This window comes from Lepisma saccharinum, chromosome 11, assembly GCF_977018435.1.
Source record: "Lepisma saccharinum chromosome 11, izLepSacc3.1, whole genome shotgun sequence".
Classification (NCBI taxonomy): Eukaryota; Metazoa; Arthropoda; class Insecta; order Zygentoma; family Lepismatidae; genus Lepisma; species Lepisma saccharinum.
The window spans coordinates 57,784,887-57,799,760 of NC_139239.1; the positions used below are offsets into that span (position 1 = coordinate 57,784,887).

General features: G+C 36.8%; 1 protein-coding gene across 1 annotated transcript in view; it reads left to right on the forward strand.

Moving 5' to 3' along the window:
* Positions 1-14,874, forward strand: part of LOC145994824 (uncharacterized) — a 175,088-nt gene that overhangs the window by 152,873 nt on the left and 7,341 nt on the right. The window contains exons 13-17 of the mRNA XM_083131145.1: positions 3,788-3,888; positions 5,152-5,320; positions 6,164-6,372; positions 8,713-9,049; positions 12,719-12,784. Of these exons, the coding sequence (XP_082987271.1) occupies positions 3,788-3,888; positions 5,152-5,320; positions 6,164-6,372; positions 8,713-9,049; positions 12,719-12,784 (882 nt within the window). The remainder of the gene's footprint in view (positions 1-3,787; positions 3,889-5,151; positions 5,321-6,163; positions 6,373-8,712; positions 9,050-12,718; positions 12,785-14,874) is intronic.

A 14,874-nucleotide genomic window follows, 5' to 3' on the forward strand; every position in this document is an offset into this window, starting at 1 on the left:
TCACCAAATCGGGAGTGTTCAACAGTAAAAACAGTTACGTTTGGGATTTTTCAAATCCAAATGCAATTCTCGTGGCACACCATCAGCACAGGTTTGCGGTTAATGTGTGGTGTCGGATAGTGGATGACCATTTGATTGGGCCGTACATTTTCCTTCTTCACCTGTGTGGTGGTACATATCATGCATTTCTTCGTGATGTTTGCCTGAACTGTTGGAGGACGTGCCCTTGGCACTGAGGCAAGGACTATGGTTCCAACACGATGGTGCACCACTTCCTCAATTGCTTGTTCTACAATCGGTGTATTGGTAGGGGTGGGCCTGTGCCGTCCCGTGGCCAGCAAGATCACTGGACTTCTTTCTATGGGGAGAGATGGAACGCCTCGTATACGAAATACCTGTTGTGTCAGCCGAGGATCTCGTTGCACGCATTAATGTCGCCGCAGCGACGATAGCAGACACCGTGGGGTTGTTTGCTCGCACTAGACAATCGTTGATTCGGCGTTGTCATCTCTGCGTGGAAGTTAATGGCAGACAGTTTGAACATCGTCTGTGATGTGGTTCCCTCGGCACCTCCACTCTGCACACAGTGAACATGTCGACACATATGCAACCTAGCGCACCACCACCACCATCTTTGTTTTTTTACGTAATAGTGATGTCCACTACGGATATTCACTTTCTTCTTAGTTGTCAGTCTCCACATATCACTTTCTGTGGATAACATACTCGCTAAACCCTTCCCTAACCCCATGACTTCAACAGACCCATTCGCTTCCTTTGGGGAATCCCTTGCGCATCAATTGCACACATCTGCCATGTGCTTTTTTGAATAGAGCATGCCGCATTTCTTGGTGGAAAGCCCTTCGCCGCGGTCATATGGTTGGCCGTTGTGCCACTATTTGCTTCCACAGCGTCAATTGTTGCTGGTTTATCAGCATAAACCAGAGACTTTACATATCCCCAAAGAAAATAATCCAGTGGTGTTAGGTCACATGATCTTGGAGGCCAATTCACTGGACCATTTCTGGAAATAATTTTGTCGCCAAATTGTTCTTTCAATAAATCGGTTGTTGGGGTAGCAGTATGAGGTGTGGCACCATCTTGTTGAAACCAAAACTGTTGCAGGTCGATGCCATGCAAATTTGGTAACAAATAATCACTGATCATTGATCTGTAACAACCATTGACAGTAACACGCGTGCCGGCCTCATTTTTAGGGAGACAAATTTATGGTATATAAAAACTGAGGCTAGCGGTAAATAAAATGATAGATCAGCGGTATATACAAGCGGTGGAAAAAAAAATGGCACACACTTTTTCATCATGAGAGGAAACAACAACAAAAGAGCTATAAATTGATTAACTACTTCATTTTTATATCCTGTACACATACACAAGTACTTAGATTTCAACTGTAATTGCCAGTAGCAGCGATTGGGTGGGGCAAGGATGGTTTACTTTTCTCGCTAGACAAGGCTTAGTATTTAGAGGCCATAGTGCAGGGGCAAAGAAAGTGGGGACCCCGAACCCTCCCAACTCCTTCGAATCGCCGCCACTGGTAATTGCACTGAAAAAAAAATAAGAATTTCACTTAACCACAGTTCTAAGTCTCGCTGTGCATATATATATATCTATATATATGTATATTTACTCACTCTTCCACATTCACCTGTGAGTGGAAGAAATATTTGCGATTCATAAGAAAGTTGTTCGCATAGACGACTTATTCGGGGGAGGAAAGGAATGCAGCTTGACAGGGAGCGAAGTTTTCTAACTGAGATTATGTGCATGGGAAATCTCAATTTGCAGCGTCTTCCTGATGTGATCGAAGATAAAACGTTCTTCAGCTGCAAGTGGTAGGAAACTTTAGGCAAACGTTTCTTTACAAATCGACAGTTTGCGCGCACAACCTCGATTGCCCGTTTTTGCGTGTTTTCTACTTAATTTGATGATATTTCACGGTTATTTCGCGAAAAAGCGTTCATTTCGTGGAAAAGCACATATTTTGCATTACTTCGCGAATAAAACTCGTGCATATTTCATCATTGGGGGTGTAGTTACGTGCAGAATGTTCAAAATTGCGTCTTTTTTCACATTTCTCGATTTCACGCATCGCGAAAATTCAATGTCCCTACTCATTTTTAAATAAATAAGGACCGACGATGCCTCCAGCATGTAACCCACACCAGACAGTGCATTTTTCAAGATGCAATGGAGCCTCTTGTAATTCCTGAGGATTGGTCTTACTCCATATACGGCAATTGTGCTTGTTGACATCACCATTTAACGAGAAATGAGCTCCGTAACAAATGTAATGGCTGCTGTTCATGTTCTGTGAATTTATCCTTGCGAACTTGTGAACAAAATAATATATGCTGTCTATATTTTCACTCTTCACCTCAAAGAAATTAGAATACAAAATAGATTTACCTACTGTCAAGGGGGCTGCCAGCCCTGGCCTGGTATGCAGCACTATCCAATAATGAACCATATTGTTGTCAAAAGACAAAGGATCAAAATAAGCAAAAATAATATTTTACAAATAAGTATGAAAACTTGTCACCTAAAGGTGATGCTAGGAATCCACGTATTAATAACAAGGCATTACAAGCAATGAAGAGATTCAACCTTTGATGTATTGTCTTCTAAATAAACAAAAGATGGCCTCTTGTGTGGCTACTAATGACACTACATACAAATAAGACATGTTAACTTTACTGAAAGCTATAGATATCTCAATCATACCAAGGTACCATTCATACATAGTTTTGCTGTAAAATCTCATTGTACAAACAGCACCAGCTCTAAATGGGTGTGATGTGGAGCCTCGGGCAATGACCTAAATTATTCAGATGAATCCCAGACATATGGAAAAATTGTAGCTCTCCTGCTGAAAATTGTGTCTACTGTTTTCAGTAGATCAATAGGTGTTTTGAAACATCTACTGTGTTTAGCTTTTCAAATACGCGTAGATATAAAAACAAATTATAAATCAGGAGGAATGAAAAGTTATATTTACAGCCAACATGTTGAGTTACATACACTGTATACAATATTGCATGTAATACTGAAGAGAATATTTCACTTGTATTTCTTCTACTGTACATGCACAGTAGGCCTACTGAACTTGAGTTTCAGTAGATTTCCGGGAGAGACAGTAGAGTTCAGTTGATAACAGTAGATTCTGTCTACTAAAAACATTAGAAATTTCCAGCATTTCTCATGTCTAGTACCAGTGATATGAACCATCTGATGTACTGGAGCTGGATCAAGTGCTTATGTTCCTCCTCTCCCCTAAAACACTTTCAGGGTTGATTCAGAGTTCAAATAGGGGTGTAAGGGGTGACACGTAGTACACCCAAATGTCAACCTCACTTCCACGTCAGTACACCCTGGACTGCAGACTAACGAGGCTCTGGCGACTGGCACTATGGCCAGTATAATTTTGTGTGTGTTGTCCTGTTTTTGTCCTTATGTGTGCTGAGTGCCCATTTACAGCCTCAGCTTTTAACAGAAGTCAGAACATTTTAAGATTTTTAGTTATGCAACGTTCGAGTTGTTATTTGTAATGATAAGGGGCTGGCCCCCGTATCATGTGACGGGAGCAAAATAGCCTAAGTGCTGACACTCCCAAAATTTTAACTTCAAATCAAATCAAATCAGAGTTCAAATAAGGTACTTGGACTCTAAAGGTTTTGAAGGTTCAACACATTTTTGTAAACTAAATTATATCTTGCCAATTTTAAAAACAAGCATTTCTAAAGTTTTTCTTTATTTCTTTATACAGCTACTGGTACCAATGAAGGTCAAGATGGAGAAGTCGGAACTCCCGAGGCTCCAGCAGAAGACAAGCTTCTATCGTTCAAAATCCCAAATGTTGGCCCTCAGGTGTGTAATTATAAAACAATGTAAATTAAACAATTTTGTAATTCAATATCTACAGCATTACTCAGAATCACATATAATAAAATATCTTGATAAATTGACACAGTGCAGGGTCAAAGGAGGATGTGGTCATAACCTCTACCCTCTTACATAAATCCTGGGCATGCTACTGAACTGACAATTGTAATAGTTGTCCTTCACAGTCTATTTATTTAAACTAATTCTTTGTACGGATTCCAGAAAAATATATTTTTGTCTTGAATGACTATGGAATCCTTTCTTGAATCATCGATAGACGATTGATGCAGTCAAACTTTTGTGAATATAGCAAAATATGTCAATTACTTGTAATGTTTAAAAATGTAAGAAAAAGAGCAGCAATAATGAAAAAATGAGTACAAAGAAAGGTGGTGCAGTAATTAATGATATAACTAAGTCAATAGTTGTTTTTTTCTCTAATGTTAATATGCACCAAATTTTCATATAACTCATATCTTTATGCCATGTACTTGTGGTAGTAGGTTAACAGTGACAATGTGCAGAGATAAATTATGATAAACTGAATATCAATGGTGGAATTTATATGCAATGAACTTAACTGTGTGAAAAATAATTTTAATATGAACCAGGACTTGACTTCTACAACACATTATGGTAGACATACAGTCTGGCAGTTTTATTGAGGAAAAGAGAAGTATTAAAAACTCTAACAAGGGAAGATATAGACACATTCAAGAAGGATCACCATGAAACTTTCAGTGGTGGACAAGCATGAAACCAAAGCAGCAGGTGTGAAGTGCAGCATTTTGAAATAGTCCTCCATGCCCAGAATATGGAATAATAATTTATCTTTCCCAAATACCTTTAATGTTTTGGCATCCTCCATTAATGGGAAGTAATTTTTGATATATATGAAAGTGATTTAGGTCATTTGCTTACAGGAAAACAGATTGTGTATGTTATGTTTTCATGTCACCAATACATGAATATCCGTGTGTTCCTTGAAACCTGTGCATTTACATTTGTAATTTGCAGTAGTCTCTATTCCAATGATCAAATATAAACAGTTAGCACAATTATTTTTAAGTTCTGTACAGTAATTAATCATAAACTCAAATTATTTTAATATGTTGAGTATAGTCCATTCATAATATGGCAGATAATTAAGAACATTTCAAAATTCTTTAGGAATGAACCAGTGAAAAAGAAAGGAAAGGGCCACTTTATTATTATTATTTTTTAATGAGACTGCACTTAAATTTTCAGGAGATGAAATTCCAAGACAAGCCTGCACTGAAGTTAGTGATGGACCCACGGGGCCAAGTGCAAGACATTCACAGCCTTCGACGTCAAGGACTCAGCATTGAACCTGGTTCCTTAAGTCCTGAAATCTGTTTTGACCTTGTCAAGGATCTCAATTCACCTAAAGGAAGAGGTATACATGTATTATTTTTTTTTATATAATTTATATTTCAAACGTTTCACCAATTACCTAAAAGTGCATGTAATGTGATGTACACCATGCATATATAATTTGTTTAAGAAATATGTTTTTGTACAGGTGACAAAACATTTCTGCAATTGTACATACTTTTCTAAAAACTTTTGAGGTCAATAACGAACATGATAAAAACAAAGTCAGTAAAAAATGTGCACCTTCAACAGATGGTTGGGACAACTGTTGGCTTGTCACTAAACCCCTAGAGGATGGCTAGGGCAGGTTTTCGTCATTCTCATATCATGCAACTATTAACTTCATATCTCTGAAGCAATCAATAATTATTGATAGTTCTTTCCTATCCCTTTTTTCTATTTATGTACTTTTCATTAAGCCAAACAAAGATTGATTTCTTCTGTTTGGAACTTCTCATAATTTCTATTTCGCTCCTTGAAGTATAGCCCAGTTGTTCCCAAAGTGTGCACCATGAAATGTTCAATGTTCCATTTTCAATTGTAAATTCAATCAATTATATGATTCTTCTAAATATTTGCTGATTTATTACTTTTCACACATAAAAATATTTCTGAATATAAAATGTGTGTTTACTTTTTAACTTAGGGCAAGCAACCTAACCACAAAGTTTGAGCGTTGCAAGTGTTAGATAGGCATTCTGACTTGGGCATCATGAAAAAATCTTGAAAACACTAAGTGCACCTTGAAATGAAAAGTTTGGGAACCTCTGGTATATCCTGAGCTATTAAACAAATTTAATATATGCACAGCACATTTAGTTCTTGATTTTGTTCTAGAATGAATGTATTCACTTCCTTTTAATAGGAGCAGAACTCTTCGCAAAAAGGCGGAAGAAGTCTGAAAAATGGGTTGTAGATGAAACAACTGTGAAGCAATCCAGCAGTGAAGTTCTCAGTGTACAGATCACATCTGCGCCAGGTTCTATACCATCACAACCTGCCACTCCAAAAATGCAAACTCAAGGATTTGACCAAAGACGCATTGAACAAATGCAAAAAATTACGGAAGTTCAGGTATGAGTATTGTCATTTTCAGTAAAAAAAAAAATCAGTACTAGAAAATGCTACATTTTATTTCAAAGAATAAAATCAAATTCTTGGCATCACCCAAACCCCAACCTCCTCTTCCCCACCCCAACACAGATTACACTACATCACATTTGAAAGAGTTGTTCATTGATTGATAAATATTTCTATAACATGCAACTTCTCTTTATTTTCATTTACTTGTATTCTTTCTATGGAAGTTTCTATGTATTGTTTGTGTTACATTCAGGGTCGACACTCTAAGACCGTGACAAAATCCAAGCATAATTCCTTGTTTTCAAGGCAAACTTTCCAAAAATTCAAGGGTATAAGCAGATGTGTTCTCTATTTCAACCTTACGTACTACCGCCTCTCACCACCCACACGTGTGTAGACACAAATATATTTACAATATAAAGGGTCTGTGCGATTCCAAATTATTCAAAAATTCTAATTCGATTCAATTAAATGCTATATATTTTGAAAATAATTAATTTAAGGTGTGGATTTATTTGCCATCTCACATACTCAGACTTGAAATACATCTTCAAACACAAGTCACAAATGTTACGGGATAAATTAATCTACAAAAAAATGTTAATTGTATGATAATTACAAACGCAAATTTACCTAATGGACTTAAAAGATATCTTTTCTTGCAATAATCCTTGTCTGTCAAATTGGTCTGCAAATAACACTAACAAAATTAACGGATTGAGAGAATTCTAAAATGTTTTCCATGCAGCTTTCTTTTCCTTCCTCGATAAAAATATAAACTAAATGAAAATAACTTGCCTTAGGGAATTGATAAATTACCTATGGATAAATTCAATAGGATTTGGATTTTGAAAAGTTGCAGAATTCACGCATAATTCCCGGACCCAATAATTCAAGCAGAATTCCCGGTGAGTAACCTCCCTGTACATTGCTCATATCCCAAATCAGGGTTCTACTTTTTGTAATATTTTAACCGTTATAGCTTTTTCTCTCCTTTTTTTGTTTGTTTTGTTTTGAATGTGGGTACATAAACCCACCAGTATCCACTTCAACTCTACATATACTACAGTTTTCCCATAACCACACTTGGAGGACTTGGGAAATAATGCCCACCGATTCACACAAAATAACTAATAATATACAAGGTTAGGTTAATAAAAAAGAAGGAGCAATCTCAAAATGTTATTTCCAACAAACAATACACGACAGAACATAATCTGCACATCATGAGATAGATTAAGGTTCAAAGTTTTGTTGTACGAAATTTGGTTTCGTTCGTGCACTAATAATGACTTGTTTTCTCATTGCGAGTAAATTACAACGCCACAGGAAAAGTTGTTGTGTGTGCTAAAATTTGTGAAGTGTGAATCAATTGTGCAAGTGCAACACGAATTCTGCCGTAGATTCAACAAACAGCCACCTACCTTGTCATAAGCAAATTTCAAACTTGGAACCTTCCTCTATCCAATGATGTGCGGATTATGTTCCTGTCTTGTATGGTTTGTTGGAAATAACATTTTGAAATCTGCTAATTCTTTTTGACTAACCTAGTATTTTCATTGCCAGCTTTTTTAAATGCTCAAAGCTATGTACTTCATCATCAATGGTGGAATTCTATGTAGTAGTAAAAGGGTATAAATGACTCTCTCTTTGAGATGTCCTGATTGTTTCCTCGCTACACACTATAGAGAATCTGCTTCATGATTTTCACATGTACAAAGGAGAAAAATGGGTACAATTGTGGGTTAGGAAAGGAAGATTGTTTTATGAAAGAAACAAGTATCAGAGTTTTAAAAAAATCTCAATACTGTCACTTACATGATAAATGTACTTAAGCACTAAACATGTTTCTTTCTTGTGTCCAGTTTGTTTTGCAAAAACTGATAAAAACATGCAAGGGACAGTTGCACTACTCCCCTCCTCTCCTTATATTACCTGTTGTTTTAAGTTCTTTTTAAAAACATTATCCTATTTTAAATCCTGTACGAAAAGGACCCTTGATAATTCTGGTCAAAATGTTGTGTGTTTAATTTTTTAATCATTAGTACATTATGATGATGCATGCTGAGTTTTAAGTCCACTTTATGTACTGCAAGATTATCGGAACTGAACCTACAGTTAAAAGTGGGATCCGATCCACTACGTGCCCCACCAGGCATAGAACATGGGATCCCTTAATTACAGGGTGGCGATGCTCATATAATTTGCATAAAGAATTTAGTTTATAAGGGGCAGGAAGAGATGGTCATTTATGGATACATAAGCAATGATATGTGGATACATTGCATTAATATCAACATTGTAAACGTAAACATTTCAATTTCATTTCAGGAAAGGCAAAGTCAACCAAAAGTCCGCATTGTAAAGTCTCCATGGGAAGCAGCTCTAGAGACCGGGTCTGTAGATACAGCTTTCCAAGAATTGATACAAAACACTCAAAAGCACTCGGACATTGTAGAGTCAGTGGTTCGAGCAGCCGAAGCACGAACTGCTTCACCACTGCCCTGGACAACACCACAGTACGGTGCAATTCCTCAATCTGAACCTCCAGTGCCAGCTCCAAAGCAGGAAGCGCCCGCGTTCAAACCACAGCCTTTGAGATTAAATCGTGAACGTGAAGACCTCCTTAAACCACGGCTCCCTCGTGCATGGGATCCACAGGCTGCAAGTAAGTCGGATCACCCTAAGGGTTGTAGAAAAAGTGTTGGCGAACCCTCTTTTTGCACATCATCCCAGTTCATTTTTACATCTAATACTTAATTAACATTACCCTCAGTCCTACGTGAAAACCTAGACTTTTTCACTTCCTCCTCTTCCCGTTTTTCTTTGCTTCACCATACTAGTTAAATTATTAGCAGATAAACATTGATCAAAATAACACAACAATTAACCTGAGACAAATTTGTAAACTAATGATGTTGGTACCATTACACAGAATATTGGAAAATTGTGATAACAGCTAAAATGAAAAATATACAGGATGTCATCTATCAACCACTTTATGAGCTGTAAAACGAAGATAGGAACGCGTCCAGTAGACCAAACATCTAGGGTAACATGGCCTACCAGCCAGAAAACCAGCAGTTAATCCAAGGGAAGGGGAAAGTGAACCAACGACATGAAAAATGATAGAAAAACAACGTATTCTAAAGTAAGTGGTAATATCGGATTTTGTCTCTCAGCCTACATGTCCATAATCATCAACAGCAAATTTTATTGGCTTACAGTTTACATCTGGCTGCTTATCCCCAACACCATGTCAAATATTTGCAAATCTTGTTGTAAAGTTGATACCTACAGGTGTATATATCTATTTGTACTGATTAATGCATTGTGCTATTGTGGTGCTAATAACGGAGGTATCTGAGGTTCACATTCTTACATTATGGCTAAAACATGTACAACCACGGTAACAACCTAAGGTCCGGGCATCGTAGGAACCAGTGTGCAATCACAGTGCGGAACAGTTATTTTGACAAAATCTGAGTTTTCCTACTGACTGCTTTGGGGAGGGGGATATTTAACGTTGTTGGTTCTTGCCTAAACACTAGGCCTAATTGGTTGTTTGACTATGAATTCCTTCATAGGAAAACGCAGCAAGAGAGGGTCACTGCCATAAAGGCAGTTCCTGTGCCGGCTATAAGGACGGCGGGATAATAATCATGAATAAGCAGTGAATATACTGCCCTATTCACAGTTGCAAACTGTTACATGTGTATCCGGTGCGTAGATAAACACAGTCAGCAGAGAGCTTGTTTTGATAGTACTATATTCCTTTATTTTCAACCATTTTTATTGCTTGCCACATAATGCCGTCTTTGGAATTTTGAGTTCTTTCATTTCTATTTTGTCAACTGTTCAGTGTATCACAGACAACCAGTATCAGAAGGAAGAAGTGGATACACGAAACTGTAGTTGCTAACTTGGCAAAGAGATTTGCAAATATTTGACATGTAAGCCGAGACAAAATTCGATTTTATCACTTCCTTTTGAATACGTTGTATTTTTATCATTTTTCGTATCGTTGCTTCACGTCCTGTTGGGTTACAGAATGTGTTTTCTCACTTTGTTTTATGGTACATAATATGGCTGATGTAGCTTATGTCATTTTTCACAGAATATGTGTGGCCTGGCAACCCTTGAACAGGAAATGACATCTCAATTGCAATCAAATGTGTTGGGTTGCCAGCATTCAGGCGGCAAAACAGGCTCTTTTGAACAACTGTAGCACCGAAATGATGCACCAACAAGAAAAATGTCACTGAGGAAAGTTGTTTGTTTTCGTGTACCCTACACGTTTCTGTGGTCAGTGGGTGCCATTAAGACACCCTGTATATCGTACCACACATTCATAATATCATTGATGGGTTTTAACATGGCAAAATTAATTTGCTTTTCCATTCTTGAATGGATCAAGCTCCAGCAGCACCACTAACTCTGTCGTCTGGTGCAAATAATGGTTTTAGGAAATGACCACAAAAAGAAGGGAGAATATGTAAACGAATTTCTCTAGTCATCATTAGCAACAATATTACCACTAATAATAGGGGACATTTATGTATCTTCTGCAAAAAGAGTTGTTACAAACTTTCCAAAATTTTTATTTCACAAAGATAACTATAGCAGCAGAACACCTATGCCTGTTGAAACGGAGAAGAAACTTCTCTGATGAAAAAACAATATCAGTTTTCTTCTGCTACTTTATGGATTTATTATTAGTGATGAAATCATAAATGGTTGCTATTTTCATGCATGATTCAGATAACTACCTTGCTATCTTACTTAAATCTTAATGTAGAATGCTATACCCCACCTTTATAAGTGTAAGGCTCTTACACTGATGTTAACTCACGTTTAGCCCTAAAATTTGATGTAATTAAAAATCTGTTTCTCTATGCATTCTGATAATTAAGGAAATAATACTTATATATATATATATATATATAGTGCTAAATATATAGGTTTGAGGAATAACTACAGTTGTTCCAGGCCATCTAAATTCTGCCTACTGTGTGTCCTTAAATGTCAAAAATTATTTCTTATCTCCAACTGTCCAAAAGTGAACTTTTATGATGTATAGGAAACAATTATCAAAAAATAGAATAGCTATTTATACACTTCATTATTCTCATGCATATTCATGTTTGAAAGGGGCTTCCTAGAATTGATTGTTGTTAATAATTAACTTCTTGGTAGTTCTGTCAAACATTCCTGCACTTGTTTGTCCAAAGATGCATTTAAATTAATTTAGCATGGTGATGGTTATGTGGTATTTTGTTTGAAACACAGCATGGAATATATTTTGTCATTTACACTTACTTGATTTACTTGAGCGCACTTACTGGATTACACAACAAAAAAGAATGAAAGAAAATGCCTAATAGATTAATAAAAAATGTTTCTAGGTTCTCTGTTTAATAAACTTTGCCACTACTAACAAACGATACAAAGGCTTAAAAATAGCCAGTAAATGGTGTCAGTATTGTTGCTCTCCTCCAATGCATGTGCGCTATTAGAATATGAAATAATAATTCTAGGCTACTTATTAAAAAACTACGAGAAAATTTCAATAATATACCTCGTTTTATTCTCTAATTTTTTCTTGATCCTTGTTCAGAATTTTCGTTGTTTGAGGCTAATCGAGATTGGACCTACTTTCTAAAGTGGGATCCAAACCATTATGTGCCTCCACGGGTATCAACCGGAGACCACTTAATTACAAGGTGATGATGTTACCACTACATCATCGGGAAGGTCCAATCCTTCTTCAGAGATGGAAGAAAAAAATTAGATGCGGAAAGATTTAAACATGGTTAAAATACGTAGAAATTTTCAGCGAAAAATGCAGGCTCGACCAGGACTCGAACCCGGGTCTCTGGCATACCATGCCACAGCTCTAACCACTGAGCGTGTGTGTGTGCCTAATCTTCAATGGTTAAAATAGTTTAAAGTCTGTTAAAAACTTGATGTTCTGATTATGTCTGAAGTGAATAACTGGTTCTTGCAGCTACCTCAGAATGATTGCTTTAGACATATGATCAGGACATAAAGTTTTTATTTTTTTAACCTCCTTTAAACTATTTTAACTATGTTGTATCCATTCTACCTCTTATTCCTTTCTTCTATCCCTGAAGAAGGATCAAGTTTGATCCGAAAATTCAGAGGGGAAAAAGGTACGTGTGATTTTAACATGTTGACAATACATGGTGTGGCATACTACCTTTTCTATGTTACATATTACAAATGTAATGTCCATACTATATCACAACATAATTATTTTTCTTACAATATACTTAATATACCTTAATATAAATTCTTGCTTGCCATTCTACTGTAGGTGCAACAGACAGGAGGACTGCATTTGCTCCTGCTCCAAGACCTCTCCCAGTTCTTGGAACTCAAGGTATAATGCAACTTTATATTTTAACTTTTCTGATCTGACTAGCACTTAAGCTTTGACTTTGAGGCAATGAAAAAAGTGCACATCAGTTATTCACAATTCTCCTCATGACCACTACAGGGTGGCTCAATAAGTCACTTAACACCCTCAGTACAAGGCCACTGCGGCATGGAATTTGAAATTGGCGATGACCAATCATTGCCTGGCCAAGGGAGAACCACATTGACGCCACCCACACGGTCGGCGGCCATCTTGATGTCCGCCATCTTGAATTCAACTTCAGAATTTTAAATGGGAAGGGGGTCGTGCGACATATCAAAATGGGCTAGAATTTCACGAGAAATACAATGGTGAAGGTTGTTTCGACGTATCTTTAACCAGTAAAAAGTTATGACTGAATTCTTGTACCAATTAGCTCCTTTTCGAGGTGTTAGAAAAATGCCTTAAAATTTGTTTAGCGCATCGGTAATGCATCGAGATCAAAGTGACGTCTAGGGAGAGACGTTCACATGCCATTCCACATTATTTTAATCGGCTACATCCATGAAGAGCTGCTCATTATGAATGGTTGTCGCGAACAATTTACAGTGTGGCGCTTCCATTGAATTAAAAGTCCTTCACAGTGACAAGGCTAATGTTTATGTTCAGAAGGAAGTTCATAAACAGAATATGTGACCCTTGTCATCTGATAACTAACTTTGGACAAAAACTGGTTCATAACGTTCCCATAAGTGTTCTGGTGTTCTTCCCTATTGAAAAAACTCTGTAAAAAGTACCTTCTTCCATAAACAAAGATGAAAAAACTGTTTATTTAACAAATCCAAGTAGCCCTAAGCATTTAAGGTTCCGTTGATGGAAAATTGACTAACCAATCGTGTTCCACACAGCACGTCACACCATTAACTTACCAACACTAACCATTCAGCTTTGATCTGTCAAAAATAGGTTATCACATAAAAAGCATCGAATATTCTGTTTATGAACTTCCTTATGAACATAAACATTAGCCTTGTCACTGTGAAGGACTTTTAATTCAATGGAAGCGTCACACTGTAAATTGTTCGCGACAACCATTCATAATGAGCAGCTCTTCATGGATGTATCCGATTAAAATAATGTGCAATGGCATGCGAACGTCTCTCCCTAGACGTCACTTTGATCTCGATGCATTACCGATGCGCTAAACAAATTTTAAGGCTTTTTTCTAACACCTCGAAAAGGAGCTAATTGGTACAAGAATTCAGTCATAACTTTTTACTGGTTAAAGATATGTCGAAAAAACCTTCACCATTGCATTTCTCGTGAAATTCTAGCCCATTTTGATATGTCGCACGACCCCCTTCCCATTTAAAATTCTGAAGTTGAATTCAAGATGGCGGACATCAAGATGGCCACCGACCGTGTGGGTGGCGTCAATGGGGTTCCCCCTTGGCCTGATAAAGATTGGTCATCACCATTTCCATGTTGCGCGCTGCAGTTGCCTTGTACCGGGGGTGTTAAGTGACTTATTGAGCCACCCTGTATATTGAAACCTTTCCGTTTGCTGATTATAAAGTAACAGCACAGGAATAATGAAAACACAACACTCCATAAATATGAATCATCTATTTGTGTATTTACTTCTTCTTACATGACCTATCTTGCTAATTCCAGTATGTTTCTGACACGTGTATGATTGAAAATTTTTCACATGCAACTATTCGTCTGTTTGTTAATTCATGCATGATTTTTAACAGTTTCCTCTATACTTTCATGCGACTTAGAAAAAAGCGGATAAAACAATAGTTTATTAAATCTGAAAAAATTAAAGGCTAGAGCAGTAAAACAAAATGAAATAATAAATGTGTTGTAACACTTTGGAAATAATGTAACTTTTTAGTAAAATAAAATTTAAAATAATTATAATATTTTGATTGTAAAATAGGATTTTTCTGTTGTGGTAATTAACTTCATTTCTAGGTTTGCAGCAATTGTTAATATGGGATATTTAATAACCTAAGCAAAGTCATTTGTCATATTATATTTAGCTTCATTATGAAATTAAGATAGTGCAAATAAGAAAGCAGTGTAAAAACTCTCTTAGTGCTAAGATA